This window comes from Panicum virgatum, chromosome 5N, assembly GCF_016808335.1.
Source record: "Panicum virgatum strain AP13 chromosome 5N, P.virgatum_v5, whole genome shotgun sequence".
Classification (NCBI taxonomy): domain Eukaryota; kingdom Viridiplantae; phylum Streptophyta; class Magnoliopsida; order Poales; family Poaceae; genus Panicum; species Panicum virgatum.
The window spans coordinates 40,702,258-40,727,473 of NC_053149.1; the positions used below are offsets into that span (position 1 = coordinate 40,702,258).

At 44.4% G+C, this 25,216-nt stretch overlaps 1 protein-coding gene and 1 non-coding gene across 4 annotated transcripts; one reads left to right on the plus strand and one right to left on the minus strand.

Annotated features, from left to right (window-relative positions):
• Positions 1-2,707: 2,707 nt before the first annotated feature.
• On the plus strand, positions 2,708-2,814 carry LOC120677130. Its single transcript, XR_005676193.1, has one exon. It is a non-coding gene; the product is annotated as a small nucleolar RNA R71 (small nucleolar RNA).
• Positions 2,815-18,570: 15,756 nt separating this feature from the next.
• On the minus strand, positions 18,571-23,382 carry LOC120675689 (DNA repair protein RAD51 homolog 3-like). Of its 3 annotated transcripts, none has more exons than XM_039956888.1 (8): positions 23,210-23,381; positions 22,496-22,618; positions 22,148-22,181; positions 22,010-22,080; positions 21,703-21,929; positions 21,373-21,504; positions 20,890-20,956; positions 18,571-18,993 (listed from the first exon to the last, which is right to left on the minus strand). In XM_039956888.1, the coding sequence occupies exons 1-8, from the start codon at positions 23,292-23,294 to the stop codon at positions 18,815-18,817; spliced, it is 918 nt and encodes a 305-aa protein (XP_039812822.1). In that variant the 5' UTR covers positions 23,295-23,381; the 3' UTR covers positions 18,571-18,814. The 3 variants fall into 3 exon arrangements, with proteins under 3 accessions (XP_039812822.1, XP_039812823.1, XP_039812824.1); XM_039956889.1 differs by lacking the exon at positions 23,210-23,381 and adding an exon at positions 23,099-23,126; XM_039956890.1 differs by lacking the exon at positions 21,373-21,504 and having other exon boundaries at positions 23,210-23,382.
• Between the last annotated feature and the right edge of the window lie 1,834 nt (positions 23,383-25,216).

The window sequence follows — 25,216 nt, forward strand, 5'->3', positions numbered from 1 at the left end:
CCCAAGTGAGAACCCTGAGAGAAAACCTTGTAAAACTAACTCTAGGATACTTGGATGATCAAGTCTTGGCTTGGTGGAACAAGTGAAGCCTTTTAACTGGGGTTTAGTGTTCTCTGGCCTAGACCGGTCTGACTGGTCTAGGAGACCGGTCTGACCGGTCTAGGGTATAATGGCTAGTTTCTTGAACACGCCGGTCTGACCGGTCTTCTCTGACAGTTCTAATGGCTAGTTTTTGGAAGTTGGGTATTTATACCCTTTGGCCCTCTCTTGCGGGGGCTGCTAGTTCTTTAGCTATTGTTGAGCTTCTTGAAGCATTTTTCTTGACTAGCAAGCTCTCCCTAACAGTCTTTGTGAGTTGTGCTAACTAGATTTGATATCCTTTAGTTAGGTTGAGAGATAGAGGTTGTGTGAGCAAGTGAGCATTGTGAGAGCTCAAATTTGAGCTGCAAAGAGCAACCATAGCTCGAGCACTTGAGATCGTCATCAAGAAATATTTGTGACATTTATTACTCTTGGAGGTTTGCCTCCTAGATGGCTAGGCGTCGCTGGCTAGCTCCCAATGGTGTGGTGAGCAGCGGCAAGTTTGTGCGGGCATGATCTTGCCTCCTTGGTGGAAAGGATCAAGATAGTAGAAAGGAAGAGTGGTTGAAAAAGGCCCAACTCAAGGGACCGAGTTGAAAGAGACTCACACCCTACGAGTTCCTTAATGGAGACGTAGGATTAACGTTGGTGAATCTGAACATCGAGAAACAAATCATTGTGTCTCCTTTGTGGTTTGCCTCACATCTTTGTTCTCTAGCTCTACTTTGCGCTTCCGCTCGATCTACTTGGTTGTGTTGTTTGTGTGCTTGTAGGGACTTGAAATATACTTAACATCATCTGCAGAGGCACTAAACCTAGTTACATTTGTGCTAGAGCTAAAGGAGGGAAGAACTCTGCTATTTGGGCAGGTTCTACATAGGACCGGTCTGACCGGTCCCTAGAACTGGTCTGACCGGTTGCCTATTTATTTCAGCTGCTAAGTCTTAGACCGGTCTGTTCGGTCTGCCTAACTGGTATGATTGGTCATTGTGCTGACTACTGTTTTAAGTGATGTAATTTGCAGAATTTTTGAAATGCCTATTCACCCTCCTCTAGGCGGTGACATCAGAGGTCCTTTCAGCGTGGGAGGCGCAGCTGCTGGTTGAGTGAGATTGGCTTGACCTAATCCGCGCCCCTACTGTCGGTAATTTCCGCCAAACCTGCTCAGGGATACCTTTCGGAGTAAGGTTTGTAGGTAGGGATCGACTGCTCTGGAACTCGATGGTACAAGAAATCCAAAGATTTAGACAGGTTCGGGCCACGAGTTACGTAATATCCTACGTCCTGTGTGGTTGTTTGTATTGCCTTAGGTGTTGATGATGTTTTGAGGGGGTCCCTACCCGCCCTTATATATCCGGGGGGATAGGGTTACATGGAAAGTCCTAGCCGAGTACAGTTGGAAACCTACTACAACACAATTGGGTAGTTTCCTTTGCACTGCAGCTAGTTCTACGCCTATTCGGGCAGTTACAAGAGAAGTAAGGTACATCCATGAGCTATGTCTTATTCTAGAACATTCTATACCTATAAGCAGTCCCGATGCCCCGGGTCTGACAAGCCCCCGAGCTCTTCGTAACCGAGTCCTGTAGGCGTCGAGTACTTGGCTGGGCGTCTGTTGGCATTTCTTAGCATCATCACTAGGAGCAGGATAATCGAGTTCTTCGTATATCACCTTGGGCATTATGTTCACGCTTGCCCCCAGATCGCATAGACATTGTTCGAAGTGCTTGACGTAGATTGAGCAGCTGATCATGGGTACCCCTGGATCTTTTTGCACGGCTGCCACCATGCCATCCCAAACGTCATTCTTTGGGAGATTGTACCTGCCTGCATGATTAGTTCGAGAAGTCTGCCGGGGAAGGTTGCCCCACCCGGTAGACACCATATTTGCAGTTTCAACAGGAGATTCGGGTTGCCCCGGGATCTTCCCGTCTTCAGAGACAGGAGCAGCAGCAGCTAACTAAGCCAGTTGTGTTTCTATCATTTTGTTGAAACTTAATTGATTTTTATGAGCAGAAGAAAGAGTTTCAACTTTAGCATTTATACTTTCCAAAATTTTATCGTTGGCAGCAAGCTTTCTATTTAAAGATTCATTTATTTTAGCTTGGCCAAAAACTAGGTCTCTCAAGGAGGGTTGGTTCGAATTGAAATTTGAGTTATAGTTGTTACCTCCTCCTTGGAATGGTGGGCGTGTCTGACCCCACCCCTGGCCTCCTTGTGGACGGAACCCAGTGTTGTTATTGTTGATGTAGGCTGCATCATCACGGGTCTCGGGACAGTCATTCCCCGAGTGTCCACCATCACCACAAACTTCGCACGTAAAGTACGAGTTCATGGCATGGACGGGAACAAGCGTCTGTGGCCGGTTCCCTTCATCGAATTTCTTCAGTAGGAGGTCCAGTTTGGCGGCGAGCATAGCTATCTCCTTGACGGTATGCATTCTGTCCTTGGTTCTGGGCTGGGAACGTTCCTCGTTCCAGCCCTGGTTGGAGACCATCTTCTCGATTAAGGCCGTAGCCTTGGCAATTGTCAGGTCAAGATAGGCTCCTCCAGCAGCACATCAAGGTGGACTCCGGATGTAGTCGTTAGCCCGTTGTAGAAGCTTTGGAGCACGAGCCACTCGTCCATCCAATGATGAGGACAGGCGAGTATGTACTCTTGCAGTCTCTCCCAAGCTTCTGGGATGGATTCCATCCCCGTCTGCTGGAAACTTGAAATTCTTCCATGTAGGGCATTGGTTTTGCCCAACGGGAAGAACTTAGCGAGGAACGCCATGGAACACTTGTCCCATGTGCTGACGGCTACCTTGTTCTGATAAAACCACTGTTTCGCCTTCCCTAGGAGGGAGATGGGCGTCAGTCGTAACGCCCCGTATGGTTACGGTCTTGCAAAGCTCCAGAAAATTCTAGAGATGCCATTGGCGTCCTCATTCGGCTTGCCACAGAATGGGCTAACCTGCACCATGTTTATGAGGCTGGACTTCAGCTCAAAGTTCACGTCCCCAACATCAATGTTGGGTCCAGTTGCCACATTGGTAGCTGAGGGGACGGAGAAGTCTTGGAGAGTCTTCTCAGCCATGAGTTTAGTTGATGGTGCTTGGGAAGCTGGTTCGCTTGTCGACTGCGAGATCGGAGGAGGAACGACGCGAGGTCGGACCCTTCTCATGAGCTTCTCGGGATTTTCAACAAAATTTGTCGGCAAGGAGAAACCAGACATACACTACCCTGTTTTCATCCAATCGGGAGAAAACAAAAACATAAACACATTAGCCTGTATAAGCAGTAGCTACCTCTTACTTATATTGCCATATTTATGTACTTTAGTAAATAACTTTACACCTAGTGCCATCCCCGGCAACGGCGCCGGAAATGCTTGTTGGCATTTCTTAGCGACGTCACTAGGAGTGGTTAGTTCCTAGCAACGGCGCCTCGAAGATGCCGTGTGGTATGTCTTAACGTTTACAGAAGGATCTGCAAGTGCACGGATATACCGTTGTAGCATTTCACCCGAAAGTATTCAGGGTATCGTTATTTATATTTTCCCAAGGGATGGCTAGGTTGTGTAAAGTGTATTTACTTAGTTGCATAACCATGACACGTATGAGCAAGATGAAGACCACTGACTATACAGGGGTAAGTGATAAATGATAAGGATAATCAAGGGTAATGTGACACACACAGAACAGCCAACTCTCAAGAATAAAGAATAAACAAGCAATCCTAAGGTTAGTGGGAGCATAGGCAAAGATTCCTGTTATACTAATCATGTTAGCGGATAAGTTACATTAGCTGCGTTGCTTAGAGCTGCAAGTGCCGGGAAATTAGGGACATCGGGGAGAATGACCCGCACTGGAGAACATCTAGTCCCATTTTATCTTTGCATGAACTCCTACACCGTACCCGAACGTCGGGGAGTACGCTAACCGAGAAGCAGCTTCCCGGCGGACCAACAGGGCTGTCACCACCTGCGGTCTACCCTAGTCACACCGTGGAGCACCGTCATATCCGAAGGATCCCGCATACCCGAGCACCATGCCCGCATATGAGGTCAGTTCCCACCATCTCTAAACATGGAAACATGCCAAACCGCCATTGGGAGGATAAGATCAAGCTTCCCACCAAAAATCAGTGGGAGAGGCAGACAGGTGGGGTCGGCCGACCCCCCCCCCCCTTGGTGCCTTTTCCCACCGACCTTCTCTGGCTCACTGCTCTGTGGGTCCTGATGTCAGATGGTCGGTGTCGGGGCTTGGTTGGTCGGTTTGGTCTGGTTTGTGGAACTCCGTTCTCGTGTTACGCAGGACACGATCGTCTGTGACTTCTGTCTGCGTATTCATTGTGTTTTTGTCTCATTCCGAACTTGGGCTCCTGAAATCATAAATTCTCGAAAACAACTATGCAGCTAGGTTAGTGATACAAATATACGAGTAAGAGGTATAGTTTTCCTTCTTAAATGAGTATAGTTGACGCTCATATTTTGCACTTAACGACCGTCAACAGCATCTCCGAGTACTTCAAGTAGTCAGAATGTCCCTCTGGTTGCTTTCGGGCCCTCCTTCAGATATGTCGAGTAGTCCGCCAAGTACTTTTGATTGCTTCGAGGCTGTGAGGTGCTCAAGCCCCAAAATCTTGATAATATATGGTGCGCGAAGCACTCGCGCTCCATATGGAGTAGCCCCCGAGCCTTAGGTTGAATTGCAGAATCAGGCTGAGGGTCACTTCAGTCATTTTCCTTCATCGTTTTCCAAAAAATTGAAAAATAAATCTCTGATGCACATATCCCGCAGCCCCGAGCCTTAAATCAAAATCTCTTATTCTGCGGGTAGCCCCCGAGCAAAGATTTGAAATTAAGGATCTAAGCCGTGGCATTAGATTTTATTCTTTAGAATATCTGTAGGTTTAATCAGATCCGGTATCCAAAAAGACCCCTTTTTCGGGTAAAAAATCCTAGAAAATTGATTCAATTGGATACGCCAGCCTAATTGCACCCGAAATATCTTCAGAAATAAAATACGGGGTGTATATCTCTTTACTGTATGCTCACATGGGACTATACTGTATGGAGAATCTGCATTATTGCATCTGGGCGTGCTACCACTGTAGCATCACGGGTTGTCCTCCAGTATGATCCCTTGTGGTTATAAAAGGTAGGTGAGAGGCCTTTGCCAGAAGCACCAACATTCTAAAGCTATGGCTAGCATTTGGTGTTCTTGCTCTCGCCCTCCTGATATTTGTTTAGTCCTTTCCAGCAAAAGATGCTAGAAGAGAACTTGCGAGTAAAAAGAGAAGTCGCTGCTGCCAAATCCCGCAACCCCAATGCTCTCATCGGATCCATACTGGACATCATGTCCTTGTATATTCCAATGAGGCAGGGTTTCAGGGGATGAGTGACATCACGTTGTGTCATACTCTTGGGGTTGTCTGTTTCTATGTACCCAAGAACTTGCATATCTGGTGAGGAGACTTAATCTTGTCACAACGTATTCAGGGAGAAGGAGAAATTCCTTTGCAAGATGCTACAAGAGATCTTGCGAGGTCATTACTGTAATCTGCCTCCAAACTATTGAAACTTTTCTCCCAGAATACGAGTATCATTATTCCCTTGATGGGAATAACAAATTTATACTTTGTCACGGCTTCGGGCCGATCTAGCTGCAGCAGGCCTCAACTAGAAGCTCCAAGAGATCCAGGAGGTGTGCATGTAGACCCAAGTCGTTGTAAAGTTTTTAGAAGAAAGTACTTGCATTGTAATACCGAGTAGTTGTATTGTGTCGAGTAGTTTTCCTTTATTCTGGAGTGTAATCCCAGTAGAAGGGAGTGAAGTCGAGTAGTTGTCAAGGAATGTGAGTATTTTATTTTTCTAGAATGTAATTTCAGAAAAAATAAATGTCTCAAAAAATCCCTTTTATTCCGCAATTGGTAACTGACTGTTAACCTTCTGGGTATTTACCATGTTGCCACCGTTACTATAAAATAGAATGGTAACTAGGTTTTACCCCACCGGCCGCCATTCCCCTTTTATTGGTTTAGATCTATTCTTGCTCGTAGCCTCCAGCTTCCAGATCTAAAGCTCCTTGCTCTATCTTGCTTCCAAATCCATTAAGGTTTTATCTAGTGTATGCACGTGAAGTGCTCTATGGATTTCCGGATGGCTCCGAAGAAGTCAAGCAAGGGCAAGGGTGTAGTTGCTGAGCCAACCCATGAGGAGGAATGGGTCTCAAGTAAGTGTTCTGAATCTGACCTAGAAACCCTAGTTTTGCTGGTCTTTTGCCGGAGAAATCTGTTATTCAATGGCGTCCTGCCTTGGGTGAGGATCGTCCGTATGAAAATACGGGTGAAATTGTAGCTTTTGCTCCTTACTTTGAACGGGGATTGGGGCTCCCTTGTTCTTTGTCTTTCTTTGGGCTCCTACGGTACTATAGAATCCAACTTCACCACTTGACCCCAAATTCCTTTGTTCATATTTCTGTCTTCGTACATTTGTGCAAACCTTTTCTGGGCATCGAGCCCCATTTTGAGCTCTTTTGATTCCTTTTCCATCTTAATCCGCAGCCAGATTCCTACATTTTAGATGTAGTAGGAGGTACGGGTCTCCAGCTTAGATAGGGGAAGGATAAAGTGTATATCCCCTATAAGCTTAGTAACATGGTAATCGACTGGAAACCCAAGTGGTTCTACATAGAGAACCAATGGGAAAGCGTACCAGTAATTACTCCAGGCCCTCCAATTCAGTGGCCTAAATGCAACAAGAAACCAGTCGACAATAGTCAAATCCCAACGCTTCTTTCAAGAATTGTCGATCTTAGGCAAAAGAATTTGACTGGAGAGGCTGTTGTGTTCGACTGGATAAAAAGGAGAATCCAGCCATTGCAGGCCCGGGAAACATTTGGTTTCCAATGTCAGGGAACAATTGATTCGTCAAGATACTCGGAGGAAGAGATCTCAGATGAAGAAGTGTTTAGTCGGGTCCAGCGACTATAAGAGATGTGAAGAAAATACCTGTTCTCCCTGATACCTTTTCTACTGCGAATCCTCCGAAGAAGGTACTGATAAGAGTAGTTGATTTGTAGCAATCGAGTACCTTACCTTAGTATGATTCTGATAGAATTTTTGCTTTTTGTAGGAGGACGTGGAGCGTTTTAAGAGTAGTCCTCCGTTGCCAGGCATATAATCATCCTTTTTCTTTCTCCTCGCGCTCTTATACTGTCAACCAAGTGCCAGAATATTCTCATGAAATCTTACATAAGCAATACTAATATCTGACCTTGGTTGTGCAGATGAAGAGGCAGTTGGGGAGAAGAGTGATGGGGAGCATAGCCCCACTCCAAGCGCGGATACCCAGGTGGGACACCCTAAGGGTACGCGGTCGACAGTGAGGAAGCGCAGCAGCTCCTCACAGACTACGAGCAACAGGTAAGCAGCTTATCAAGTACTTTACCCAGCTTGTTGATTTGCTTGGTTTGATTTTGAAGCTTTTGCTTTTCAAGTCCGGCGGCTAAGGTGCCATGGATTACAGCATCTGGGGATGATGTTGTGGTGGGACAAACCGTCCCTTCCACCACAGTGGACCCATCAAGGGGGACTAGGATTACTCGGCCGGCGAGTAGTTCCAATGTACATGATGCCGGAGATACGGGTGGCAAGGCCGTCATTGTGAGGCCGCCCCGAAAGTTTGGCATCAGGAAGCTTGCCGTGACGAGGGCATCTACGTAAGTTCTTTGAACTTGTTTTGTAGATTTGACTGTGTATCGAGTACATTTTAACTGACTTGTCGCTGGAGCAATGTACTGCTAGAAGCAAGGGGGGAAACTGAAGATGACTCAGCCCCCAAGTCAGCAGTGGAGGAGCCCATGAGCACTCCGGAGATGGATGCTCGTGAGGCGGAGGAGTTGGCGGATTCCATGATACGGAGTTCACCACTCCCGGATCCTAAGAGGAGCGAAGAAAGCCTCCAGGAGGGCGGCGGAAGCAACAAGCTTCCAAAGGAAGGGGGCGGCGAGAAGCTTCCTAAGGAGGGAGGCGGTGAAAAGCTGCCTGAGCAAACCCCTACAGGTAAACTTATAGTGCCTTGCATTGATAAAGTACTTCCCTTTTCTCTTAGTTTGGTTTTGTGAACCAAGTTTTTCTCTAGATTCCCAAAATCTAGGAATACTATGGGAAAAGTCGAAGATGTGCCAGAAAAGGCAATCTCTGAGGTGCGGACGACTACTTCCCAGGTCTCATCGGGAAGTGCTCTGCCTCAAGAGAAGGTGAAGCTTGCTTATAAGTTGTTGGGGGTAAGTACTCGAATACTTTCGAGTACTTGTTTACTTAGATCGAGTAGTGTATACTGATCCTCTTGTTTTTTTCTTTTTGGCAGGAAGTGTTGGAGCAGGGGAGTAGCCAGCCTCCGGACAATTCAGAGCAGCAAGTGAAGAAGCTCTCGTCCGAGAAGGCTGCCCTTCATGAAAAGATCAAAAAACTCTCCAAGGCCAAAAAAGGTTAGTCTTTAGCATTTATGATGCATTCGACTAGATTGTTCTGCCTGGTGTTTATAAGCTTTTCTTTTAATCGAGTACACAGCTTGCTCAAAATCATTAAAGATTGAGGAAAGCTTGGTACTGGATCTAAAGATTCTTATGTACCGAAACGCAGATGAAATCGAGAAGCTCAAGAAGATCAAAAAGGACTCTGATCGAGATGTGGCGACAGCTCTTAAGCAACTCAAAGACCTGTCAGAGTCCCAGGACTTGATGCAGCAAGAGCTCGTAGAGCTGAGAGATGTGAAGGATGCTGCTCAAGACGTGGCAGGGCTTATGGAGATCCCAGAGGGGAATGAAGATGAACTGCTCATGTTGGCGGGAATAATTCGTAAAGTACCCAAGAGCTTTGAGAGGTACGTCTCCACAACCACCCGACAGTACGTAGGACATGTACTCAGGTTGGTGAAGTCCTATTGGCCACGTACTCTGCTGGATGAGCTTGGGGAGGGTGCAAAGGCCGATTGCACCGATGACCAATTTGGTCAATATCTGAGAGAGACCTCCCCCATAGAGGACAAGATAGTGGAGACCTTGAACAAGTCCGGGTCACCTTGAGTTGGTTGTAAACTGTTTGGTATGTGAGCCGCAAGTACTTTGCACAAATATTTAAATTTGTGTAATGTCGAGTACTTGTTTTATAGAAGGATTGCGCGATCCTTTGATATGTTGAGTAATAATACTCGAAAGGTATGAGTTCTGGCAGCATCGCGCCTACTCAATCTTGATAGTAGATACAAAGAGTTGTATCCATAAGTGACTTAAGAGGCAGGGTATTCTTGAGGAGAGTCGAGTGGTATGGTTCTAATCAGAACTCTAGTGCTGTCCAGTTAGGATTGAATCCCGCGGGATTAACCAAGTGGGAAAAGCACTTAGCATGAGGATGCTTTAAGCCGTAGCTTAATTCCGATTTCTTTTTGAAAAGAAATGCTTGGGTTAGATGGGTGTTCTTATGGACTTGATTGTCCAATCAAACAGGGAGAACTCTTATCGAGTATTTGGAGAATTAGGAGCTTGGGTGTTGTTCTTTGATACATAGGTAAACAGGAGACTCTCGACAACTACTCAGGGTACCAAAGGAAAATGGGACACTTTATAAACTTAGTGTCTCGAGCAAGCAGGTAAAACCCGTCAAGTACTCGAGGCAACAAGCTTCGTAGTGTCACTCCCTCGATGGTCCAAGCAAGCGGGAGGCTCGTGTTGACTTATCTAGAGTACCAAGAACTTGTTGTACGCTCCATGGAATAATTTTCAAAGTTGACTGGTTAGGATGGACCACATCTGGTCACCCAAGTGGGGAAAACATTTAATGAAAATATCCACAAACTACTCGATTCAGCGAGTAATGTGTCCTACTCAAGGACTGGATTGATTTCTAAAATAGATCTGTTAGGATGAACTTCGTCGAGTTACCCAAGATGAAAATATTTTAAAAATATCCCGAACTTACTTGAGCAAGGCAAGCAAGGTGTCCTACCCAAGGACTGGAGTAATTCTTAGGACAGGCCTGTTAGGATGAACCCCGTTGGGTTACCCAAGACGAAAATGTCGAAAGAATATCCAAAACCTACTCGAGCCAGCGAGTAGGGTGTCCTAACCAAGGACTGGAGTAATCCTTAGAACAGATCTGTTAGGATGAACCCTGTCGGGTTACCCAAGACGAAACTGTCGTAAAGATATCCAAAACCTACTCGAGCCAGCGAGTAGGGTGTCCTAACCAAGGACTGGAGTAATTCTTAGGACAGGTCTGTTAGAATGAACCCCGTCGGGTTACCCAAGACAAAAATGTCGAAAGAATATCCAAAACCTACTCGAGCCAGCGAGTAGGGCGTCCTAACCAAGGACAGGAGTAATCCTTAGGACATATCTGTTAGGATGAACCCCGTCGGGTTACCCAAGATGAAACCATTGTAAGGATATCCAAAACCTACTCGAGCCAGCGAGTAGGGTGTCCTAACCAAGGACTGGAGTAATTCTTAGGACAGGTATGTTAGGATGAACCCCGTCGGGTTACCCAAGACGAAAATATCGAAAGAATACTCGAGGCAAACCATAAAAAACTACTCGATTACTGCTCCATGTTTGAGCAGAGCTTTCAGAGTAGCATTAGTTATGGGGTATATATCAGGTGAGTGAGAGCAAAGTAGTCGATTGTGAGGGAATCAACTTTTACTAAAGACTTGTCGAGATTATAGCAATTGTAAAATGACAAATTCTGACTCTTAAGACCTACCCCTTGCTCGTAGACATGAGTAATGGTTTACATGACTGAATGAAAATATTTGGAGGTAAACTAATCGATACAGGAGTCAACTAGATTTTGGGTAAAGTCTCCTTTACCAGTGGTGCCCCAAGGGCCTTGCGGAGTGAGTTGCACTCGAAGATTGTATGAGAGCTCTTTGGGTGCACGAAGCACTAGCGTAGGAGCATTTTGTTGATCCTATCTCCACCTAGAGATGTTTCTCCATGATGTTGAGTGCGCGGTTTACCCTGGGGAAGGGTACTTGCCAGCTTGCGCTTCTTGAAGGATGCGGAAGCATGTGCTGGAATGCGGTAGTTGGAAGAAGGGCATTAAGCCTCTATTTCCCCGCGCTCCTTTCTTCTTGAGATGATGACGTTGCGAGCATCGCGACCAATGTTGATCACATTGTGAAGGTCGCTGTTGGAGTAGTCGTAGTTGTCGCCTTGTTGTTCTTGCTGGCAGTTGGCGAGGCGCTGGCGCCTGAACACCCTTTTATGGTTAAGCAGGTGGCGACGCTCGTAGAGATCTTCTGCTGCGTGCTGCTCTTCCAGTTGGACAGTAACTGTTACTGTTGGAGGAGGTGCAAGCACGTCTTGCTTGGTAGTAGCTTGGGCTTGTGTGACCGTGGGGGGAGTAGTTTTCATGTTGTCTGAAAGATACTCATCAAAGTCATCAGAATTGTAGTCGTTGAGGTTAAGACGCTCCGTGGAGTCATCCTCTGGCTCATGGACTTCAGAGATGCGAACCATGAGGATTTCACGGCAGAGATCCTGGACTTCTTGGTCTTGTTTGCTTGCTGACGGATCTAACAGGGTGCTCTGCTGGAAGGGGAGATCTGTTGGCTCAAAGCTGGAAGCCTTGGGATCTTGTATGTCTTTCCAGCGCACTGTCTGTCCTTGCGGTGTTGCATATATGACCAAGTTTGGGAGGGAGTCCTTATCAAACTTGGGATTCTTAGTCGAGTTGGATTCGACTTTCTTGCTGTACTAGATTAGGTCATCCAGTTCGTCCTCCGGGTCAGAAGAGTACTCGGAGTCGGAATCGGTTAAGCCGCCGATTTTGGAGTATGTGTGCTTTGGGTGAGCGAGAAGTGGGATGCCCATCTCTACACGGAGGGCGTTCTCGTTCATCCAATGTAGCCATGATTGAGTAGGAGTTAATCCTTCAGACTTTTTAATCCAGGGTTTGTCGAATATCGACTTGCTGGATTATTTAGAAGCTTTGGATTTTTCCTTCATGAGCTTGGCCAGTTCCCAGAGGGCATCAGCATTCTGGGGTGGATGGTCCATAGCATCCATGAACAAGTCGACATTGTCTGACCAGTCTTTGAGGTCATCGAATGGTTCAAAGTTGTCGAGACTATTCATGAACTAATCGAAATCCCGATCGAATAAGGAATCGGAATTGTCTGTTGGTTTGGGAATCCGATTGTGAGCAGGTTTCGGTGAAGACTTCTGAGGTTTCCTGGAGGAAGACGGTCCCAACTGAACAAGCCGGGAGTTTGTCTTTCCAGATCTCCCGCAGATTCCTCCTCCCGATTTCTGCTTCTTATTTTGCTGAGTGCTTTCAGCTATCTTGATGCAGTTGATGAGATTAGAATCTACTCGATCAACCCCTAAGAGTATATCACCCGACCGTTCCTGTGGTGGGTTCAATGCTTCTGGGTTCTGCTGTGTTTTAGATAAGCCAAGAGCGGATTCTGCAAGTTTAAATGCATCCCTCTATTGATCGTGAAACTCGATCTACTCCATCGAGTAGTTCTGAGTTGTTGATCTTGGGGCGTTTGATTGACTTGAGATAAGTCAGGTATTTTCCGAGGGTTTCGGAAAAGTGAAGTTTTTTGGAATCAGAATTTGTGTCGGAGTCGACTGACTCATGAATTCGAGTTGGAGTTGACACATTTTCTGTAGTATCCGAGCTGAGCTCGAGTAGAGCTCGTTTTCCGTCAAGATCTGCGGTCTCGCAGATGTCGGCGGGTGGGAAGATGGTTTTCGGTTTAGGCAAGTTGGGCGTGACAAGGAGGCTGGAAAAGCCGCCCGATCCATCAGCCATGCAGGCCTAGGAACCTAAAACAAGAGTTGTGCCCTCAGGCACGTTGTTGGCGTCGCTTGATCCGGCCATCGAATTCGCCGATGAACTCGCCGACTCCCCTGCCTGGCGCGCCAGTTGTCGATGTTTACCGCCAAGCCTGCTCAGGGATACCCTTAGCAGTAAGGTTTGTAGGTAGGGATCGACTGCTCTGGAACTCGATGGTACAAGGAACACAAAGATTTAGACAGGTTCGGGCCGCGAGTTGCGTAATACCCTACGTCCTATGTGGTTGTTTGTATTGCCTTAGGTGTTGATGATGTTTCGAGGGGGAATACAGTTGGAAACTTACTACAACACAATCGGGTAGTTTCCTTTGCACTGCAGCTAGTTCTACGCCTATTCGGGCAGTTACAAGAGAAGTAAGGTACATCCATGAGCTAACCCTTATTCTAAAACATTCTATGCCTATAAGCAGTCCCGGTGCCCCGGGTCTGACACCTACCCCTCAATATATAGGCACCCCTAATGGGCCTCTGGCTCCGAGGCTGATTAGTGCTCCTAAGCCATGTCTAATTCGGATCCAATCCTCACTAGGCTTCCATCCCTTTAAGTGTGTGCCCCATAGGTTCATGCACACATAGACATGATTTGAGTACTTCTACTCGGCCCAATAGTTGGCAGCGACCTCTAGCAAAACGTGTCAACTCCTATGTGCACATAAAGATCGTATCAGATGAACCATCACAACATCATGTACATGCTATTACATTTGCCTCACGATATTTGGTCTAGCTCCAAGCTAACCTCTGTTTCTCGAACATGTGATTCAGAATCCCTGCGTAGGTCTACCCTTAATCTATATATCATGGCCATGCATTCCCCGGATCCAATCATTCGAGGGGCCCAGAGATATCTCTCTTAAGTAGAGAGGGGAAATCCCATCTTGATTGACCATGCCTCACATCATGTTTCTCGACAAATCTGAAAGCTACCTTTACGATTGCCTAGTTATGGAACAACGTTTGATAGCCCCTAGGTAGGTTGATTCACATCTTGAGAACATGCATCAATCTCAGATCTAAAAACAAAGCGTACACATTGTGTATTGAGAGAACCACATCTCATGTTGGGTCAGTCGAGCCACATGTCTACACATGTGTGCCCATATTATTGGTTTGACATCTCCATGTCTATGACTTGTGAAACATAATCATCAACCAATACATGTGCTAGTCTAATATTCACGTGTGTCCTCACATGAACTCTGACTATGGATAACTTTTAGAATAACCGTACAAGTAAAGAGTCTCACAAATAATTCACATAATTGTCAATCGATACAAGTAGCCATGGTGGATATTCAATGAACACAAATTTAACCATGGATATATTGGAGTACAATCATATCTATGATTGCCGGCCTCTACGGCATATCTCCAACATAAGCATGATCGCCAGGGGCGTCGTGGCGCTCTTTGCCCTGGGAGCGTCAGCACCTTCAATAACTGAGGTTAGTTTGCTGAATAAGAGAGAGCGAAAGACTTCCCGCGTAAGAGCTCTTTGAAAAAGGATCTTAGAGTGTCTAGGGTTGGGCCAGGAGGATCTCTTAACCGCTTGCTTTTTGTGCCAATCTTTCTTCTTTTAGAAGTTGTCATAGGATAAGCGAGCAAGCGACATAGGGTCAAGTTGCTCTTTGCCCTAGGTCGCTGGGTGCCGGTGCTCCCTCGACCTGATTCTTGGCTGGCGACCTCGGCCTCTGCTAGCTCCACCCCTCCGGAGGAGTCTGGGCGGTTGGCTCTGCCCCCCGCTGGCCGCCCTTTCCTGGTGGCCTGTTGCAGGGTGCCAGCCAGCGGGCTCTCCCGGTGTTGTGGTGGCATTGACCCTGGGGAGGGATTTGGGTGGAGCCGAAAGCCTTAGGTCCGCTCGCAGTTAGATGACAATGCCCTCGGATGCCGCTCACCTTCTTGAAGGCGTCATCTTTCCCACTTCCCTCCTCTCCAGTGAGCTCTCCGGGTGAAAAATCATGAGCATGATGGTCGAACGATGACGATGCATGTTGCGTCGCTCCCTCCCTTGAGGCGTCGTCTTGGAAGCTCTGGTGGAGGTGGTCCATCCCTCTCTTCGGAGAGTTTCTGCTTTTGCACCTGCCTTCGCTCTGTTGCATCTACATTGTTCGGGTTGCGTCGATCGTCATCGGGCGGATGCTTTGCCACCCCTCTCTTCGTTGTGGATACTTTGCTGCTGTTTTGCTCTGGTGAATGCTTTGCTGCCGCCGTCATGTTGGTTGGGAATTGCCTCTGGCGAATGCTTTGACATCGTGGTTAGATGGTTGGATGGATACTTTGCCACCTTTGTTGCGTTGTATACCTTTGCACTCTTGACTCTGTAGTTTCCTTAAGTAGGTTTAGTTTTTTGGTTGTGGCTAGATTTGTAGGTTCGGGTGAGTCTCCTCCGTTGTTCTTACTGTTCTTGTTTATTGTGAGATCATCCGCCACCACTTGTTAGGTGGTCCTCTATCTATTAAGGTTTGTATTGGTCCTATTGTTTTCCTCTAATGAAATATGTGCTTGGGCATGTTCATGAAAAAAAAACAGATCAACTGCAAATAATCGGCTGGCTCCAAACCGAGTGCCGATTCATCAGGTACAACATGGATTCCTGCTTCTGCTTCGTTCACAGAATTGATCCGCTCCGTGTTATTCTGAGGCCGTTGGTTCATCGATGCTTTGCTTCATTTCAGATGTCATCTGGATTCTAGATGCCCTAAAAATAATTTTTTTAAGGCATTAACGATAGTAAATATCAAAGAAAAGAAGCCCGGATAATTATACCCGAAGAAATTAGTTAAAACAGTGAAGATCATTTACTGATGTATTTGACCAAAACATTTTAAGAAAATCATTGTATCCGTTGGTCAAACTATAGCAGCACATGTGGAAGAAGAGGACCACCGATGCTTTTGGGGAAGTATCTGATGCACTGGATCAGTTAGTGCCTAAGAGCAATAAAAGTAGAAGCTATATATTGGAATTTCGAAGTGTACCACCGGGCCGGTCGGTGTTATTGGCAAAGAGGAAGATCACCTATAAAATGACTGACTCAATCGGTCATGTCGTCGGTGATGTTGGAACGAAGAACTATTCAGAATGACCGATTCATTCGGTCATGTCCATTAAAGCTATCACCCTATCAGACAGTGATACATAGGGAGCCCGCGAGTCAGCGGCCCAACGAATAGTCAACGTGGCTATTACCACCGGATCAGCTTGTGATGTGTAGAGCTGCACCCATCAATTGCACCAGCTAGTCTCTTAGTTGTGGCAATATATATTGTATGCCCGGTCATTTGAAGGTGTTAGAACGTGAAGAAGCTATAGGCTTGGCTCTTACACACATTCAAGTGCTCTATTAACCAAAGTACCCAAGAGAAGATTAAGTTAATCTATCTACAAAAAGTTAAAACAATTGAAAATCTTTCTCACCAAGGTTAGACCCACCGTACCCCTCATGGAGGCTCCACTTGTCAGGCCAAAAGGTTTGACGAAAGGAATGGGGAGATTGATTTCATTAATGTTTTCCACCAAAATCCTATTACTTTTTACACCAACAATTTCCTATACCCACCTCTTGTACCCACATAATACTTTCCTTTAGCACACACATATTTTCCTTTGCACACACATACTTTCCTTTGCATATTCATTGACCCATAATTCACGTCATTTTTTTGGAAGGATAATAATTAACATCATTGTTTATGGAAGGAAAATAAAGACGTGTATTAACGTATTACTTTCCTTTAGTATACACATATTTTTCTTTCCACGTACATTAACCCATAATTCACGTCCTTTTTTTCTTTTGGAAGGATAATAATTGGCATCATTGTTTATGGAAGGAAAAAAGAAAGACGTGTATTATTTTTAGAAGAAAAATAAATGGCACCGTTGTTTGATGGTTTTGGAAGGATATTAATTGACATCATTGTTTTATGAAAGGAAAAGAAGGATGTGTATTATTTTTAAAAATAAAATAAATAATATCATTACTTGATGGAAGAAAAATTAAATACGTGCCACAGGCACGTACATTTGGTTTTGTCTACCAGAAACCACCTAAAACTAAAACTTTTTTCACCAAAGCATTCTACATACCCACCTCTTGTACCCACGTATTACTTTCCTTTGCACACATTTTACTTTTCTTTGTACATGCATTCACTCATAATTCACGTCATTATTTATTTTGGAAGGATAATAATTGACATCATTGTTTTGCGGAAGGAAAAAAAGACGCGTATTATTTTGGCATTGACATCATTGTTTTCATGAAAGGAAAAAAGAGGTGTATTATTTTTGGCATTCACCCATAATTCGCGTCATTATTTATTTTGGAAGGATAATAATTGACATCATTGTTTTATGAAAGTAAAAGAAAGATGTGTATTATTTTTTGAAAGAAAATAAATGACATAGTTGCTTGATGGAAGGAAAATTAAATACGTGCATGTAGCATGTACATCTCCACAAGTTAGCAAAAAGTCATAGAACTTGATTAGTGCTAGTTTAGGCCTCTTAGCGTATTGCTCTATGTGTTAGTCTAGAGTTGGCGAGTTTTGCGCACCTCTCTGTTATTGTCCGTGCTTGCGCGCACCAAGAATAGTAAATTCGAGATTTGTAAGTCTTGCAAGACCTTCCAACCGAGTTTATAAGTGACTGTCCGTGCTTGTGAGATGAGAGACCATCGGCATTCTGCCAAAGCTCTACTAAGTGAAGATGGTGAGGAACATCTGGGAGAGGTAAAGCAGAGATCCACTTGCGCATGGGAAAGACCTATTGACTAACCAGGAGGCTGGTCCTTGCGAGGACATTCCATCCTGAGAGGCTCCGGCAAGAACTAAGAGAAAGCAAGAGCTTTCCGATACCTCAATAAAAGGCCTCGTGCCGAAAGTTTGCATTCTCTATCCCTTTCACCTTATGTTACTTATTGCATTTTACATTCCACGCTTACCATTTTTAAAATTATCATGTCTAGTTTGTAGGATTGGAAGGTAAATTGGTAAAATCTAATGCCCATTTACATATATTTTAGAATATGTTTTCATACTGGGATCCCTTTGAAATACCTAATTCACCCCTCCTAGAGTAACTCCAGCAATAGTCTCTAATTTTTAGGGGTTTCCAAATTTTCTTTAATTCCAGTAATAGCCCTTAATTCTAACTTATAATAGAGTACTCTCCAAAGACACCCTAGGAATGAAGGGTGGATGAAAGAAATTGAAGGCCGACCAAAATAGAGGGTCTAATAGAGAGAATGTACTAACTTGAGATAGAGGGCTACTCAGAGTCTAGAGCTGCTGTTAGGTGCCACCGTCCTTTCACATAAGCAATCCTCGGAAAGTTTCAGTGAAGCCACGACAGCGTGTACGACGAATATCGAGATTCTCATATGCCAAGCGCTGTGAGCAAGCAGCATGCTAAAAGTAAGATCAGGTGGCCAGCCTACTTTTGCCTAATTTTTTTTAGGATGGCGCTGATTTCCCAACATGAGGATTAGAGGTCTCAATTATTCTAGGGCACTGTCGAAATTTTGCATCGATGAAAATTTTGTTGCAACTAAGCCTAATTTGAGCTGACAGCAAAAGAAGGTGCTGGGACAAAATGGATTATAGAAATGAACAAGATAGGTCCGAGCCACCTGAAAAGAGCAGGTAGTATGCGTTTCTGACACGCGAGAGGTGATAATGTAATTGAGTTAACGATGGGTCAATCAATTTTTGGTTTACATCAAACAGCAATCGAGACTTTGCAAAATGATAGGATTCTCTACCAATATCCGCCAATCACCTAATCTGTCCAAAAGATCCACGGTAAAGGAAACGCAGTTAATTTAGCAGCAAGTGCATAGTGGAGAACTGGACATGCAGGAGTTGGGCACCAAGTTTGCTACGTTACTCGGACTCTCTTGTGATTCGAACTCACAGCATCCCTCACCCCTTTGCCTGTCACTGCATATGGAGCTGAAGCTACTGGAAGTGAAGGAGATTTGTCCAGGTATGCATACCGATCATTCCCATTCCAGTACAGAATCAGTCGATTTGTGCACGAGTGGGACCAGCTGTCACCTGCATAACAAAGATAGTTATTGCCATATCTTGTAAAACACAGTTCAGGTGTCCAATCCAAGAAATTTTCAAAAGAAAAACATGCTGCAAAAAAAAGAAATAAACCACAAAATTAACCATCTACTCCTGTCCCTTAATATGTATCACTCGGGAACCGTGTTTCCCTCACAAAAACAGTTCCCGAGCAACACATATTAAGGGACGGATCTCTGTTTTCAAGGCGTCGTCTAGGCGTCGCCTAGGCGACAAGGCGGTGACGGCTCATCTTGCTTAAGGTCTCGCCTTAGCCCGCCTTAGCCCGCCTAGGCGTCGCCTAGGCGATAAGGTGGTGGTGGATCGCCTCGCTACCGCTTTAAAAACATAGGGACGGAGGGAGCACCTGAAAACTAATTTTGCCAAATATCCATCCAAGCACAAGTGAAAATTTCTAGTTATTGACGTCACTTGGACACCATCAGAACTATAATTAGTTTACAATTATATCAATACTTAGCATGGAAAGCTGTTTCTAACTAATCCGAAGGGCCTCCACCTGAGATGGTTAGAGGAACCCAGCGGCACTCCTCAGGTCCTGGTTCGACTCCCTGTGGGAGCGAATTTCAGGCTAAGGTTAAAAAAATCCCCTCGTCTGTCCCATGGCCAAAACACAGGTCTAAGACCCGGCCCCGGTCGTGGTCGTCTCACATGGGCTACGGTGCCGCTGTGTAAGGATGGGGCAGGGGTTTTCTTGACCTGCGTGAGAAGGTCTTCTCTTAATGCAATGCCCGGGGGCTGTCTTACCCCCCGCAGGTCAAGTTTTTTTTTTTAACTAATCCGAAGGAACAGGGTTATGTAACTTAAAGCTATGTGCATTGCAGACTTGTCTGATTATATATATCTTTATTTCCAATTCAGATAGGGGACCATTCTGCTTTTACAAAAAAGTAATAATGATGACATGAACATGGATACAAACTTGAATAACCGATGAGGATACTGGATCGTGTTCTCTACGAGGCCTCTATAAATGCCCACATTAATTAATAAAAAAGAAGGAAATGACAACAAAAGTTATCTGATTAATTGAGATCAGAAGCGAAGAATCCACAGGTTCTGATCCTTAGACGACAGGGTTACACACCACCAGGATGGTAAGCCGTAGCAGAGTCTGCTTGTGATGAGAGGACACTATATGTTGGAATGACGAACTCGGGGGAAGGGATTATGCTAATTCATCCTCAGCCTCAAATAGATGTCATGACCTCCCACATATAAGAGCAGGTCTAAACAAATCCAAGCAATCAAAACTTACCTTTTTTTTGTTTTACGGTAACAGCTAAATTATTTAGAAATAAACCAAAGGTAAATTTGAGGATTGCTGCTACTGTGCTATCACTGCACATAATATCACACTGCTTCATTCCTTCCATGGAGCCATAAAATATGGTGTACGTTAATTAACTAGAGACGTACACATGCTATGATTGTGTGAAAACCACAACTCCATAATTAATTTTTAGCACGTAATTGGCCAGTTATTTATATACTGTTTTTTTTATAGAAAGACTCTAAGGGAAGCCCTCAGAGCATAAAGGTGTGGCACCCAGGATTTGAAATCTGGGTGGGAGCACTCCAACCAGTGGGCCTTTGCCACTGCGCACCTTACCACAGCACCTATAGAGAGCTACATGATTGGAATGGATCAAAGTTTTCCTTGTAGTTAGGTAAAAGCTCCAAGTTTGTAAACATTTCAGCGGCATTGTAAATGCAGGAGTATAGAAAGGTGTAATCTTGGTAGAAAAATCACATGATTATGATTTTTTTATTTCAGTAGTTGTTCTGCGAACTACCATAAGTATTTAAAAATGATTTGAAGATAAAAAAAAGAAGATTATAATTGTATGAATAATAACAGACCTAGAGCAAGAGTCAATTGAAATGATCCTTCTGTAAATTTAGTAGTGACTTGGTTCAACAAGACAACCTGCTCAATAAAATAAGATGATAAGTATGATAGGTTGATAGCCTCATTTAATCCTTCCTCCCTCCGTTCCAAATTATGGGTTGTTTTAGCTTTGTCCAAGTCAAACATGTCTAAATTTGACTAAGTTTATAGAAAAATATATTAACATCTATAATATCAAATATAGTGCACTTTGAAAATATATTTCATGGTCTATCTACTGAAACTAATTTGATATCGAAGATATTTATGCATTTTTCTATAAACTTGGTCAAAGCTAAAGAAGTTTGACTTAGGGCAAAGCTAAAACGAGTTATGTTTTGGGATGGAGGGAGTACTGAAAATCTGTACAAAATATGTTTTTTGGAAAAAAGAAACATGACGGTAGTTGCTGCATCACAAGTGCACGCCCTTCATAAACATGATAGGCAAATTACCGCCAAGTTGTATGTCTTTGCAATCTTCATTAACTTCAATGACAATCCACTAAGCACTCTGGTCCGCAGAGCCATATCATCAAAATCTTGTCGAAAGTGGAAAGTGACACTATCAATAATAACTATACGCACCTGTAAAGTAGATAAACAAATACTTATTTTCGAAGCGCTACGTTGACTGTTGCGTATTGCAAAAAAAAAAGGAAAAAAATACTGCATATTACAGTTGCCCTATTGCAAAAAAATCAATTTGATGAAAAATATTGACAAAACAATGGAAAATTCAGGTATTCAAGTTAAACTTGAGAAGTCAACTGTTCAGAAACTCACATCTTTATGCTCCCCGAGGAATTTTTCCAGGTAGTTTATAGCAGCAGTCTGTTCTGTATAGCTGCATATTCGGAAGTAAAAGATGTCTGCAAGGAAATGCTCAGGCTGCAGCTGTTTTTGGCCAGAAGAAGACTTCTCATGGCTGTGCGGAAAGTGCTCCAGTATGTCGCTGATACACCCTTCAGCAATCTGATAGACACGTTCAACCATGAAACTGCCCTCCGTGTCTGTTATGGAAAAGACAATTGCGATTAGGCTTTCTCAATATGACACAAGATGATAGGTGTTCTTCTATGGAGTCATTTACCAATATAAACTGCTTTCCCACCAAGACCACCATATTCCACTGGGATTTGGACATTGATTGCTAGCTGAATCCTGAAGAAAAGTTTGTATTTAGTAAGGAGATCTATGGCACTTGCATTCAGCAGTAGGCACAACATACCCCAGTTGAGTTTTACCAACCCCTGGGACACCACCTGAATAAAATTAGTGATATGCATTAGATCAGTCACATCAACTAAGAAATTAATATATAAAACTACTTAATAGTACAAGAGACACTTAATAGCGTGTTCATTAAACGAGGAGATAAGCAGCATAGAACAAGAGACACAGTAAGATCCTACAATCCATCAGAATTGTACAAAGGTTGGACAGAACATCACTAGGAAGACGTTAGGCAAACAAACAAGCATAAGTTACACACACATAGCTAATGGATAAAGAATTGTCGATATGTTAAAACTCCTACTTATCATTCTCAAGGAACAACATTGTTAAGTAATCTCACCTATCTCTGTGACTTCTTTGCAGTGAATCCCACCACCAAGTATGTTGTTGAGGTCACCAGAACCAGTAGTAATATGTTTCTGTGACTGCTCATCAGAGAGCATATCCCACGCACTCTGGGCTCCTGCAATGCATCCATATCAGCATACCAATTTGGCCGTTTCTATTATGGTTGATCGAACCTTCGAAGCATCATGCAAACCAGCACAAGTCAGCAGTGCTACTTTATGGGAAATGAAATGCAAGGTAACAAGACAAAAGGTCCTAACAGAGAAGCCCTCCCGTGCTTCCACAAACAAAGGATACAAGAAGTTAATTCACTGCCCCCGCAATCACATATCAGGGAAACTAGTTTAGAGAGCTGTACCCATAGCCATCGATTACGGACAAGTTTCATTTCTCGTATTTGCTAAACACATGCTGGGTGGGACTTATGTGTCGAGAATAGGATTGTCGTACCCCTTTCAGATTTTCAATTTTAGTTAAAAGTAAACACGAATTTGAGGCAAATCGGGATAATGCATTTCATCTAAAGGAAGTGGACAAAACTGCAAGCTTCTCACACTGGGGATGCTTGATTACCGCAAACGAAGGGCCTTCTTACCTGAACCGCACATACACTACACTGCAATGGATTCAAATTGATTTGCTCGCAGCAAACAAAGAAAAGGCCCCAGGGGGTAAACTGGAGCAGTTGGAGCGAGCTAGGGCTTACCAGCCAGTATAGGTGGATCCCCACTCGACTCCATCCCCTTCCAATAGAGGGACGAGGAGGCAGGGGCGGACCCAGTATAGGACATGGGGGCGGCGCTAGGTCGCCACTCCCCTCCCCTGTCGTCGCCGCTTGGAAAGAAGGAAGGCGGCCGAGGGAGGGAGAGAGAGAGAGAGAGAGAGAGAGAGAGGAGCCCATCCAATAAGCCCACGGGCCACGGCCCATGATTCCTTCTGCTGGCTAGACTAGTTTTTTTTTTCTTTCTTTCCATTTTTTCCTTTCTTATTCTATCTTTCTTTTATATGGCTTCTTCAAATACTTCCATTAATTATGCTACTGTGAAATATTTCATCATGGTTTTCAGAAATTAATTCATGCTTGAAATAGGATTTATTACATGATGATCAAATATGAAAACTGAAATAAATTGATGTTAGTGGGGTGCGATATCTCTGTTTTTCTGTTTTTAGAGAGAGCATTTTAGCAAAATACATATGAACAATCTCATGATGTAAATACGAGAAGAAATATGGTGCTTTTGACATTTCAATAGCACTAGCGACTGTTTTAGTACTGTAATGTCATTTGCAACTTAGAGAGAGAGGCGTTACAATGGCATTATCAAACTCAAGGTTTTCGTAACTGTATGTTCCCATCCTAGATAATTTGCAATGCAGTATATGTAAATAGGAAAAAATCAATTTACTCCCTTTAAGTATAGCTAAAGTTTGAATAACCCCTAAACTATAATTTAGTTCAATTTACCCCATAAACTAGGCAATTTAGTTCATTTTACCCCCATATACAATTTGTATTTTTGTTTCTCCATACACAAATTGAATTTTAATTTCAAATTGTGTAGAGTAGTAGTGAACATCACAATGTATATTATAATTTTTTTTATAATTTTTCATATAATTTTGTACTCTAATGATTAATTTATTATAAAATATCATAACGTATCAAAATAATGATAAAAATTATGATGCATTTTTCTAAGATTTGTTATGATGTGTACTATTATCTTGTAAAATTTCAGCTTAAAACTCCACCTATGGATGGAGAAATAGAAAAGACAAATTGTATTAGAGGGTAATTTGAACCAAATGAAATAGTTTGGGGTGTAAAATGAACCAAACGATAGCTTAGGGGATTATTCGAACTTTAGCTATAGTTCAGAGGAGTAATTTAAGCATTTTCTGTAAATAGAACAATAAGATATTTTCTACGGTTTCTTGGCTATCTAACACTCCCTTTTTAAAAAATATATGCCATTTAGGAATGCTATAAATTTAAACTAGTATCTCCAAAAGTTTGCTAAATGAGGTTGGCATCCTAGAAAATTTGGCAAAACAAAAAATTAGGTCTCCAACAGTTTGGGAAACAAGGTTGGCATTTTTAGCAACTTGCCATTCCTCCCATCCGCACGCGCATCTGGCTGCGCATCGCGGTATCGCGCGACGCCTGGTCGTGATTTTTTTCCCGTGGCCGCCTCCTCCAAGTCCGTCTTCGGCACCGGCGCCGTCACCGTGCGTCTCGGCTGCCCCCCAGCCGGCGACGACGGCGGCGAGTCCGTCGTGTTGTGCCGTGGCCGGATGGCGCTGGATCGCGTGGCCGAGGCGATACGGGCGAACCCGTTCCGCGTCGTGGTGCTCGATGGCGTCGACCACGCCGACAACGTCGTGCAGGGGTCAATCGCATACGCGCGATCGAGTCCGGCCGGTTCGCGGACTCGCGCGGCCGCGACGTCGCCCTCGGCAGCAACATCTTCGTCGTGATGTTGCCGTCGCCGGAGCGGAGCGCAGGAGCCTGGAGCACGGGACTGGGAAGCGCAGGCCGGAGCGGGAGCTTGAAGGAGAAGAAGACCGGCGGCGCACAGTCTGATGATCATATCGACACCATTGGTGACAGCGGCGGCGAGGGATCACGGAACTCGTCCAGCGACCTCACCGTGGAGCACGATCAGGACTACGGCCGTCCCGCTCCGGGCAGGTGCCCGGCGCCATCGAA